At 55.2% G+C, this 12,136-nt stretch overlaps 1 protein-coding gene across 2 annotated transcripts in view; it reads left to right on the top strand.

Moving 5' to 3' along the window:
- The window catches only part of LOC115643196 (dedicator of cytokinesis protein 2-like), a 243,020-nt gene that overhangs the window by 194,708 nt on the left and 36,176 nt on the right, over nucleotides 1-12,136 (top strand). For both annotated transcript variants that reach the window (XM_030547063.1, XM_030547062.1), the window contains exons 14-15: nucleotides 941-1,097; nucleotides 1,816-1,856. In XM_030547063.1, coding sequence (XP_030402923.1) covers nucleotides 941-1,097; nucleotides 1,816-1,856 — 198 coding nt within the window. The remainder of the gene's footprint in view (nucleotides 1-940; nucleotides 1,098-1,815; nucleotides 1,857-12,136) is intronic.

The raw sequence follows: 12,136 nt of genomic DNA, 5'->3' as shown, positions 1-12,136 counted from the left end.
AGGGTAGCCAGGAGCTCCCCACACAGCCAGGGCTCCTGCCCCGCTCCCCTCAGCGCCCCCTGCTGGGAGAGGCTGGGACTGGAGTAGCCAGGAGCTCCCTCCACAGCCAGGGCTCCTGCCCCGCTCCCCACAGCGCCCCCTTCTGGGAGAGGCTGGGACTGGGGTAGCCAGGAGCTCCCCCCACAGCCAGGGCTCCTGCCCCGCTCCCCACAGCGCCCCCTTCTGGGAGAGGCTGGGACTGGGGTAGCCAGGAGCTCCCCCCTGAGCCAGGGCTCCTGCCCCGTTCGCCACAGCGCCCCCTGATGGGGGAGGCTGGGACTGGGGTAGCCAGGAGCTCCCCACACAGCCAGGGCTCCTGCCCCGTTCGCCACAGTGCCCCCTGCTGGGAGAGGCTGGGACTGGACTAGCCCGGAGCTCCCTCCACAGCCAGGGCTCCTGCCCCGCTCCCCACAGCGCCCCCTGCTGGGAGAGGCCGGGGCTGGACTAGCCCAGAGCTCCCCACACAGCCAGGGCTCCTGCCCCGCTCCCCACAGCGCCCCCTGCTGGGAGAGGCCGGGGCTGGACTAGCCCAGAGCTCCCCACACAGCCAGGGCTCCTGCCCCGCTCCCCACAGCGCCCCCTGCTGGGAGAGGCCGGGGCTGGACTAGCCCAGAGCTCCCCCCACAGCCAGGGCTCCTGCCCTGCTCCCCACAGCGCCCCCTGCTGGGAGAGGCTGGGACTGGAGTAGCCAGGAGCTCCCTCCACAGCCAGGGCTCCTGCCCCGCTCCCCACAGCGCCCCCTGCTGGACGAGGCCGGGGCTGGATGAGCTGCCGCACGTGAGATATCCCCTTTTTGTGGTTGTGTGGAATGGGCCTGGCCTGCATGAGCCTGCAGGCCAGGGCAGAGGGGTGGTGGATGGCTGAGGGGAACAGGGATGTGAATCCTTCTGTTCTCCCCCAGCCTGCTCAGCTGCTGCAGGAATCACCCCGAGCTGGCCAAGCCCAGTGAGAAGTTCGTAGCCCTGGTCACGGGCCTGCTGGAGCGGCTGCTGGACTATCGCGCTGTCATGAACGACGAGAACAAGACGTACAGCATGAGCTGCACTGTCAACCTGCTGGTGGGTCCCTGGCCGCTTGCCTCCTCGGGCAGCCGAGCGTCTCCCCGGGGAGCTCCCGCCCCTCAGCCCAGCGTCTCCCCGGGAAGCTCCCACCCCCCAGTCTGGCATCCCCTGCTGGCAGCTCCCGCCCCCCAGCCCCTGCTGTACCGAGCCTTGAGAACTGGCCCCTGACACGTCTGGTAGCAGGGACGTTTACATGGTGCAGGAGAGGCTGGGAGCCCTGCCCAGGCACCCCACAGCCCCGTGGGTAGGGGTGACCCCTGGTCAAATCCCTGCTCTATGTTTGGCAGAAGGGAACTGAACCTGGGCCTCCCAAAGCCTGGGGGAGCGTGTACAAGGGTTAGCCGGGGCTCGACCCCCTTCGGGGCAGTGGGGACCCAACTGGCCTGGCCCAGGCACCAGGGTTCAGTGCCCTGAGTGCCAGGTTTGGGGAGGTAGGCGCCAACAGCCCTTGGAAGGGCAGGACAGAGACCCCACCCTCTGGTCAGCATCTCCCATTGGCTAGTTCCAGCAGGGCCCCACCTATCGCTGGCATCTGTGGGACCCACTCTCTGCCCATTCATTGTGTGGGGAGCTGGGCGCCCTCTTCTGGGCTGCGGATCCCATGGGGTGGCAGGCGCCTACACACAGGCACCAATGTCCCTCTGTGGATCTAGCCCACAGCTCTTTTGTGCCTCCTCCACCAGTCACCTTCCTCCGTCTGCTCTTCCTTCCCCAGAACTTCTACAAGGAAATCGACCGCCGGGCCATGTACATCAGGTGAGAGCCGTGTGCCGCGGGGGTGTGTGAGAGCTGTGTGCCCCGGGGGGGTGTGAGAGCCGTGTGCTCCGGGGCTGCGTGGGAGCCGTGTGCGCCTGAGGGTGAGTGAGAGCCGTGTGCCCCGGGGGTGTGTGAGAGCCGTGTGTCCCAGGGGTGTGTGAGAGCCATGTGCTCCGGGGGTGTGTGAGAGCCGTGTGCCCTCGGGGGTGTGAGAGCCGTGTGCCCCGGGGGTGTGTGGGAGCCGTGTGTCCCAGGGGTGTGTGAGAGCCATGTGCTCCGGGGGTGTGTGAGAGCCGTGTGCCCTCGGGGGTGTGAGAGCCGTGTGTCCCAGGGGTGTGTGAGAGCCATGTGCTCCGGGGGTGTGTGAGAGCCGTGTGCCCTCGGGGGTGTGAGAGCCGTGTGCCCCGGGGGTGTGTGGGAGCCGTGTGCCCCGGGGGTGCGTGGGAGCCGTGTGCCCCGGGGGTGTGTGAGAGCCGTGTGCCCTCGGGGGTGTGAGAGCCGTGTGCCCCGGGGGTGCGTGGGAGCCGTGTGCCCCGGGGGTGTGTGGGAGCCGTGTGCCCTGGGGGTGCGTGAGAGCCGTGTGCCGTCGGGGGTCTGTGAGAGCCGTGTGCCCCGGGGGTGTGTGAGAGCCGTGTGCCCCGGGGGTGTGTGAGAGCCGTGTGCGCCTGAGGGTCCGTGAGAGCTGTGTGCCCCAGGGGTGTGTGAGAGCCGTGTGCCCCAGGGGTGCGTGGGAGCCGAGTGCCCCAGGTGTGTGTGAGAGCCATGTGCACCTGAGGGTCCGTGAGAGCCGTGTGCTCCGGGGGTGTGTGGAAGCCGTGTGCGCCTGAGGGTCCATGAGAGCTGTGTGCCCCGGGGGTGTGTGAGAGCCGTGTGCCCTCGGGGGGGTGTGAGAGCCGTGTGCGCCTGAGGGTACATGAGAGCTGTGTGCCCCGGGGGTGTGTGAGAGCCGTGTGCCCTCGGGGGTCTGTGAGAGCCTGTCACGGAGTCCCCGGGCGATGCCCTGGAACTGCTCCCCACAAAGCCAGTCAGGACTTTGGGGAGCCTCCTCTCCCTTGGAGCAGACTTGTTCAGGGCAAGAAGCTCACACGGCTTCACCTCCTGGGTCTCTGCTTGGAGCATTCAGCATCCTCTGCCCCTCCGGGCGCTTCCCATAGCGAGCCCACCTCAGTGGGGTCCTGGGGGGGCCACAGGGTCCTGCACCCCCACTTTGCAGTCAGATGTGACTCTCAGCCAGCCAGTAAAACAGAGGTTTTTTTCGATGACAGGAACAGGGTCTAAAACAGAGTTTGTAGGTACAGAGAACCGGACCCCTCGGCCGGGTCCATTCTGGGGGGCAGTGAGCCAGACCCCCAGGTCTGCCCTCCACCCTTGACCCCAGCCAGCTCCAGACTAACAACCCCTCCCAGCCCCTCCTCTCTGCTCAGCCCCTTTCCCAGGCCAGGAGGTCACCTGACCTGTTTGTTCCCCCACACCTTTAGCATCCCCTTGCAGGGGGGAAGGGCCGGGCCATTAGTTGCCAGGGGACAGAGGGTCGGCCATCACTGAGGCACCAGCACAGTATTCAGAGGAAACATTAAGAACAGTCCCACTTCGTCACAGAGCCGTGTGCCCCGGGGGGGTCCATGAGAGCCATGTGCCCTGGGAGGGTCCATGAGAGCCATGTGCCCCCAGGGGGTCTGTGAGAGCCATGCCCGAGGGTCCGTGAGAGCCGTGTGCCCCCGGGGGTCCATCCCTATATGCCCAGGCGGGGCCCATCCCACCTCCAGCACAGCATCCTGTGGCCTCCACTCCACTGCGTCGCTCACAAGCAGAATAAGATGGTTCTTCTTAGTAGCTGCCTTGCAACCCCCTGGGTGCATCATGCCCTGCAACAAAGGTTCAACAGCTAGAAAGGGGCCCTTGGGGCCCCTGAGCAGCTGCTGGGTGGATTTGCACAGGGGCCACTGGGTGGAAGTTAATACCCACCCTGAGGATGGTGCTAGGCAGGCTCCCCGAGGCTCATGGACTAGGTCTAGCTCTCGGGCTATACAGGGCCCAGGCACTGCTGCGGCTTTGAGCCATGTCCCATGGGTGTCCCACTTGAGGTGATAGTGCATCCCTGCGCCTTTGCTTGGAGAGGTTTAGTAGCAGTGCTTGTGCGGGTCACGCAAGCGCAGTGTTTGCCTCGTGGTGTTGTCCCACAAATTTACACAGGATCGTTTTAGGGGTTAAGACAAAGATGCCACATTTATTATTAACCCGTAACTATTAGCAAATATCCTAATGCTTATACACATACACTCACACACACACACACACCAAAATGTTCTGCAGCTGCTGGATAGTTACCAGTCCTGATTGCAGTTTGAGTTCGCAGCTTGGGACCGGAGCTCGTGGCAGCTAACTGGCCAGGAAAGCTGAGCACGAGGAGGAGCCGGGTCTCTGTCGGGCGCGCACCGATGCTCCTTGACGTTGGTAGCAGAACGTTACCCAAAGTCTCTCATCTCACCCTTCCCTTTTTATAGGAGTTTAGTTTGGATTCAAAGTTCCTAGGTCTCACTGTGTCACGCCGCCTCTGGGTTTGCTTGATCACCCGTCAATTGCAGGCGTGACTGTCAGCCTGGGACCTGGCTTTGATCTTCCTTCTGTTGTTTCTTTTTAGGGTGGATGCTTCTTGCTTGAGTTAGGGCTGTTGTCTAGTTCTTCAGCCGTTGGTATTTGAACTTTATCTCATCAGGACGGGCTGGGGCTGGAGGTTGATTCTATCACCCACGCATACCTCATTCACACATCTAAACTAGACTAATAATGTTCCAGTATGGCTTGCAAAAATGGGGGCTGCAGCACAAGCCTTCTACAACATGGAGTCAGCATTTTAAAATGGGCTTTGAGTTACAATATTGCACAGAAGTTACAATGTTACAATGTAGGCAAAATGGCAAGTGTAATGAAATGGTGAACAGAAGTTACAATGGTACAGTGACTAACTAAAAACAATTTCATTCACATTGGTTCTACAGTGGCCCTGCTGGCACCCAGGGCGGATGCAAGGATGTTTCGTGCCCTAGCAAAACTTCCACCTTGCGCCCCCCCGAGCCCTGTGGCAGCTCCCCGCTCCCCCCCCCGCCCTGAGGTGCCCCCCCTGGCAGCTCCCCACACCCCCTCCACCCTGAGGTGCCCCCCCACGGCAGCTCCCCCCTTCTGCCCTGAGGCGTGTCCCTCCCCGCAGCAGCTCCCCCCGGCCCGGGGAGCCGTGTGGCAGCTCCCTGCCCCAGCTCACCTCTGCTCCGTCTCCTCTCCAAGCATGCCATCACTGCTCCACTTCTCCCGCCTCCAAGGCTTGCGGTGCCCATCAGCTGTTTGGCACCTGGGAGGGAGAGAAGCAGAGCCGGGCAGCATACTCAGGGGAGGAGGTGGAGCAGAGGTGAGCTGGGGCAGGGAGTTCCCCTGCGTGCCATGCCCCCCCTTACTCCCCGCTCCCCCCTGCCCCAGCTCCCTCCGCCTAAATGCTGACAACGACTGGGGCGGCTGAAGATCCAGCCGCCGCGGTCACCACCGAAGGACCCAAAATGCCGCCCCCCAAATGTTAGCGCCCTAGGAAACCACCTAGGTTGCCTAATGGGGTTGCACCGGCCCTGTTGGCACCTCATCTAGCATGTACAACCTGGACCTGGACCCCTCCTTTCCTTCTCAACCGTCCCTGGCCAGGGACGGAACCCTTAGCAGTCCTGTTAAACTTAGCTAGTCAATAGTTTCAAATAGGATAGGAAGTATAAGTTTCATTTTTTAGTAAATTACTTACTCCTTTTCTTCCTAAAAAAAATAAAAATAAAATAATAATAAAAAAAAGTTTAATTTATTTATCCCTTAGGATAGTTAGGATAGAGATTGTGAACTGACAAAAATGCCGGGTTCACCAGAATTCAAACACTGCACGACGTGCAGAGAAGTGATGCCGGCATCCAGTGGACACACTCAATGTGCCCGTTGCTTGGGGGAGATGCACATACCCCAGAAATGTGCCCATTGTAATAACTCATAGCCCAAGCTCATAGAAATAGCCACCTGAGGCTAAAACTCCTCTTGATGGAGAAATCACTACGGCCCGCCTCTGATCTCGGGCAGGAAACTCCCTCCCAGGAGAGATCATCAAACAATTTAACGGCAAGGTCTCCTGAGACCGATTCCTCAAAAACCTGGCAAGAAAACACGTGTCCTCATCGCCTCACAGACAGCAGGCCAAGAGGAAATGGTCTCCCACTAGACTGCTCTCCTCGGTGCTGACCTCACAGCTGCTCAGCACTTAAAACTCTCTGGGAACCTCCAGCACCAGCTGTGCAGTGGCCTCTGCCGAAACACGGTGCTCCAGTGCGGAGTCGAGGGCTGCTAAGCCTACATCCTCCATCAAGGAACCATCGATGACGCTGAAGGAGACAGCACCAACAGCCACTCTGCTAACTATGCCTCCTCCCACTGTTACTATTACAGTGCCACCGACTGCTACACCATCAGCACAATCGGCACTAAAGCTCCTGACACCACACCATTTTCTGCACCAGAAAGATCTATTTGTCTCCTCGATACTGGAGTCCCCACTTCTGGACACCGAGGGCTCCCCAGTGCGCGCAGTACCGGAGCAACCATTATCTCTGATAGTCCCTCCAATCTCAACTGAAGAGGATGACGAGGAAAAAGGGATGTTCTCGTCTCACCATTCCTCCCTGAACAGAACGCCTGTGACAGCTGGACCACTACGATCAAGGTCCACGAAATACCACCATGGTATGGGCATCCATGGATGGGACCACCCATGCCTTTCCCCACAAACTGGCCGTGTTGGGACCAATGGAGGTCCTACAGAAGACACTACAGCAGACTCGGGTGAAAGTGAGCCGGTATGGGCTGATATGGCGTACTGGTAAGAACCCACACTGGCCCATACCCAGCCCACATTAAAGTGCTGCCGCGACAAAGGACCATGCAGTGCTTTAACATCCCTGCCCCCGTTGACCCCCTCAGCCGCCAACGGCCAGAGGGGGGGCTGTGACAATGCGGTTCTGGCGGGACCCAACTGAGAGTGCCAATTCAGGACCAATTGCTTAAACAGGGCAGTCACAGCCCAAAGCTGGGGATTTTCCACCTTTAAGGCAAACCAAACCAGCCAGACAAAAATGACTTTGGTTTTACCCCACTGGCTAACCACAAGTCACACAAGCAATTTCCTTAGACACTTCAGTCTCCCAGTATCAATACCAGTCCCACTCGTCCTGGGGTGAATGGTTATGAAAACCAACACCCCAGTAAAAGAAAAAGGTTCTCTCGATCCCAAAGGACCAAGCCCCAGACCCAGGTCAATATACACATCAGATCTTACCCACAAATCACGCTGTTGCCAATCCTTTAGAATCTAAAATCTAAAGGTTTATTCATAAAGGGAAAAAGGTAGAGATGAGAGCTAGAATTGGTTAAATGGAATCAATTACATCCAGTAATGGCAAAGTTCTTAGTTCAGGCTTGTAGCAGTGATGGAGTAAACTGTAGGTTCAAATCAAGTCTCTGCATTTGCAAGGCCATTGTGTCTCAGTGTTCACAGACAACACAATGGCCATGTATTACATAAACAAGCAGGGAGGGACACGGTCTTCCACCCTTTGTCAGGAAGCCATCCAACTCTGGGACTTTTGTATATCCCACTCGATAGACCTGGTAGTGTCCTTCCTCCCAGGTGTTCGGAACACTCTGGCAGATCAACTCAGCAGATCCTTCCTGTCTCACGAGTGGTCAATTCATCTGGAAGTTATCCATTCTGTTTTTCGGAAGTGGGGATTTTCCCGCATAGACCTCTTCGCTTCCCTCGAGAACAGGAAATGCCAGATGTTCTGCCCCTTTCAAGGTCTCTCCCCGGGTTTGATCTCGGACGCCTTCCTGATACCGTGGATGGGCAAACTGCTTTATGCCTTTCCATCATTCCCACTGCTTCACAGGGTTCTGCTAAAGCTCCGCAGAGACGGAGCTCGCTTAATCATGATCACTCCAGCGTGGCCCAGGCAGCACTGGTACACCATGTTGCTCGACCTGTCGATAGCCAATCCAATTACCCTGCCTTTTCGCCCAGACCTCATAACTCAGGACCACAGCAGACTTCACCACCCAGACCTGCAGTCCCTTCACCTCACAGCATGGCTGCTGCGTGGTTAAGCCAATCAGAATTACGTTGCTCTGCCTCAGTATAACAAGGACTCCTGTGTAGCAGAAAACCTTCCACTCGGGCCACGTATCTGGCCAAGTGAAAGCGCTTTTCCTGCTGGTGCGAAACGCAAAACGTTACTCCCACCGAGGTCCCAATCCCCACCATCTTGGACTACCTCTGGTCTCTCAAACAGCAGGGCCTAGCGGTATCGTCATTGAGGGTGCACTTGGTGGCCATCTCTACCTTCCACCCAGGGGAGAGTGGCCACTCTGTATTCTCGCACCCTCTGGTTTCTAGGTTCCTCAAGGGCTTGGAGCGCCTGTACCCTCAGGTACGCCGCCCCGCCCCAACCTGTGACCTCAACCTGGTTCTATCCAGACTCATGTCTGCCCCATTCGAGCCGCTAGCAACCCGCTCGCTACTATACCTATCCTGGAAAACAGATTTCCTCATAGCCATTACATCGGCAAGACGAGTCTCCAAGCTTCGGGCTCTCATGGTGGACCCACCGTATACTGTGTTTCACAAGGACAAGGTGCAGTTGCGACCACACCCGGCATTCCTCCCTAAGGTGTTATCGGCCTTTCATGTCAACCAGAATATCTTCCTTCCGGTCTTCTTCCCGAAACCACACTCAACATGAAGGGAGCAACAATTGCACTCTCTAGATGTTCATAGAGTGCTCGCATTTTATATCGAGCAGACAAAACTTTTGTAGAACGCCCCAACTCTTCGTCGCGGTGGTGGACCGAATGAAAGGCCTACCTGTCTCCTCCCAGAGGATTTCATCTTGGGTGATGGCCTGCATTCGTACTTGTTATGACTTGGCTCACGTTCCCTTGAGCCACCTCACCGTACATTCTACCAGGGCTCAGGCTTCATCTGCTGCCTTCCTGGCTTGTGTACTCATCCAGGAGATATGCCGTGCAGCTACCTGGTCTTCGGTACATACCTTTGCTTCTCATTACTCTCTGGTTCAACAGTCCAGAGATGACGCAGCCTTTGGCTCAGCAGTTTTGCATTCTGCAACATCTCACTCCGACAAGAAGGAACTGAAGGGCCGTTGGGTCGGCAGGGGTATATATCCAGCGTCATAACAGTACCACTCCAGGGGGCGCCCAGCCGACCCACCGAGTGTTGCTAGGGTAAAAATCTTCCGATGAGCGTGCACGCGACACGCACACACCTAATTGGAATGGATATGAGCAACACATCTCGAAGAACAGTTACAAAGGTGAGTAACCATCTTCTTTTTTTGCAATAGCATCACACTGTTGACTCATATTTAGCTTGTGGTCCACTATAACCCCTAGATCCCTTTCTGCCATACTCCTTCCTCGACAGTCTCTTCCCATTCTGTATGTGTGAAACTGGTTGTTCCTTCCTAAGTGGAGCACTTTGCATTTGTCTTTATTAAACTTCATCTGGTTTACCTCAGACCATTTCTCCAATTTGTCCAGATCATTTTGAATTATGACCCTGTCCTCCAAAGCAGTTGCAGTCCCTCCCAGTTTGGTATCATCTGCAAACTTAATAAGCGTACTTTCTATGCCAACATCTAAGTCGTTGATGAAGATATTGAACAGAGCCCGTCCCAAAACAGATCCCTGCGGAACCCCACTTGTTATACCTTTCCAGCAGGATTGGGAGCCATTAATAACTACTCTCTGAGTACGGTTATCCAGCCAGTTATGCACCCACCTTATAGTAGCCCCATCTAAATTGTATTTGCCTAGTTTATCGATAAGGATATCATGCGAGACCATATCAAATGCCTTACTAAAGTCTAGGTATACCACATCCACCGCTTCTCCCTTATCCACAAGACTCGTTATCCTAGCAAAGAAAGCTATCAGACTGGTTTGACATGATTTATTCTTTACAAATCCATGCTGGCTATTCCCTATCACCTAACCACCTTCCAAATGTTTGCAGATGATTTCCTTAATTACTTGCTCCATTATCTTCCCTGGCACAGAAGTTAAACTAACTGGTCTGTAGTTTCCTGGGTTGTTTTTATTTCCCTTTTTATAGATGGGCACTATATTTGCCCTTTTCCAGTCTTCTGGCCGTTTTCAGGCCTTGTTCAAAAGGGCGGCTGATTATCTAAAAATTCCTCTTGAAGAAGTACTGGAAGCCCAACACGTATTATTGGACATTTTGCAGACATCATCATCCAAGATAGCACTGCCAATCCATGGGGCGCTAATGGAACCTCCTAAATGTATGGCAAGCTCCAGCCACAGTACCACCTACCTGCAAGAGGACTGACAAAAAGTACTATGGCCCCTCAAAGGGAACAGAATGTTATTCACCCATTCAGCACCCAACTCACTGGTTGTGGAGGCGGCCAGCCAGAGAAGGAAACAACAACACTATAGGTCAGCACCCACTGATAAGGACAGTAAGAGGTTGGACTTATTTGGCTGCAAAGTATATTCTTCCTCTACCCTTGAATTTAGAGTGGCAAACTATGCGGCACTACTAGCCACATATAAGCACAGAAACTATGTAGAATGTTTGGACTTTACTAATGATATCCCTGAGGGAAAAAGAGACCAATTGAAATCACTGGTCTCGGAAGGGCTAATGATAGTGAGGACAGCCCTGCAGGCATCCCTAGATGTAGCAGACACAGCACCTGAATTTTCTGCTACTGATGTGGTCATGCAATGGGCGTTGTGGTTGAACTCTTCAGAGTTTCCCCAAGAAATACAATCTACAGATGAAGCCCTCCCATTTGATGGTGAGAAGCTCTCTGCAGCCAGCCAAGTGCTGCACACCATGAAAGGTTCATGGGCGACTCTTTGATCCCTAGGCATTCACATACCTGCCACAAAAGGGGACAGAATAGGTATCAGTCATACCAGAGGAATAGATGGTCACCATATCCACAACAACATCAGCAATTATATGAACAACAAAGACAGAGACAGAGACTCCAAAGATGCAGACCTCCACCAGCTGCAGCGCCCCAAGGTTCTTCATCCAAAGAGAAAATTTGAATCCTTGGTTGAGGGTCTGAAGGACCTCCCCCACATCATCCATCTGTTTGGAGACCGTCTACTCCCCTTCTGTCTGAGATGGTCTTCCATCATCATGGACAAATGGGCCCTGTAGTCATACGCCATCCCCTTAGCTTCTATACCCTCCACCCACTCCCCATCCCCATCCCTCTTCAGGGACCCCTCTCTCGAGCACCTACTGCGACAAGAGGTAGAGCACCTTCCACAACTAAGTGCAGTGGAAGTAGTTCCCACTCAGCACAGGGGAAGGGTTTCTATTCCCACTATTTCCTAACACAGAAGAAAAACGGGAAATGGCGACTTATCCTGGATCTCAGGCAACTGAACAAGTTTGTGAGAAAACAAAAGTTCAAGATGGTCACATTAGCACCAGTAACACCAGCACTGGAACAGGGGGACTGGTTTTCAGCCCTTGACCTGCACGATGCTTATTTTCAATACACCCCGCTCACAGATTTACCCTAGACATGAACCACTACCAATACAAAGTCTGACCCTTTGACCTATCGATGGCACCTCAAGTCTTTTCCGATATTCTCGCAGAGGCAGCGGCACACCTAAGAAAACAAGGGATAATAATATTCCCGTACCTGGACGACTGCCTTCTGAAGTCGCACACTCGAATAGACGCCATCCAGACTACCCGACAGACAATATACTTCTTCCAGAGTCTAGGCCTACAAATCAACGAGAACAAGTCAACCCTAGACCCCGTCCAACAACTATAATTTATCAGTGCTTACCTCGACTCAGTGGAACCAAAGCCTCCCTAGAATCAACACAATATCCAACCTCATATTTGTAGTAATGATCAGCCTATATATATCAGCCCACATCTGCCTCCAACTTCTAGGTCACATGGCAGTATGCACATTTGTGGTGAAACATGCACGATTACATATGCGATGCCTTCAGGGATGGCTATGAACCAGCAACAGGCCCCACAAACATGGCCTAAATAGATGATTCACAATGCCACGCAAAGTCAAGGAATCCCTAGAATGGTGGACACAACCCAACAGTGTGTGGTCAGGAATCCTGTTTGCACAGGAGGCACCATCCCAAATGCTCACAACAGATGCCTC

Source organism: Gopherus evgoodei, unplaced genomic scaffold (assembly GCF_007399415.2).
Source record: "Gopherus evgoodei ecotype Sinaloan lineage unplaced genomic scaffold, rGopEvg1_v1.p scaffold_52_arrow_ctg1, whole genome shotgun sequence".
Classification (NCBI taxonomy): Eukaryota; Metazoa; Chordata; order Testudines; family Testudinidae; genus Gopherus; species Gopherus evgoodei.
Note: the sequence above shows the minus strand (reverse complement) of the source record. Positions and strands in the feature narration are given on the sequence as shown.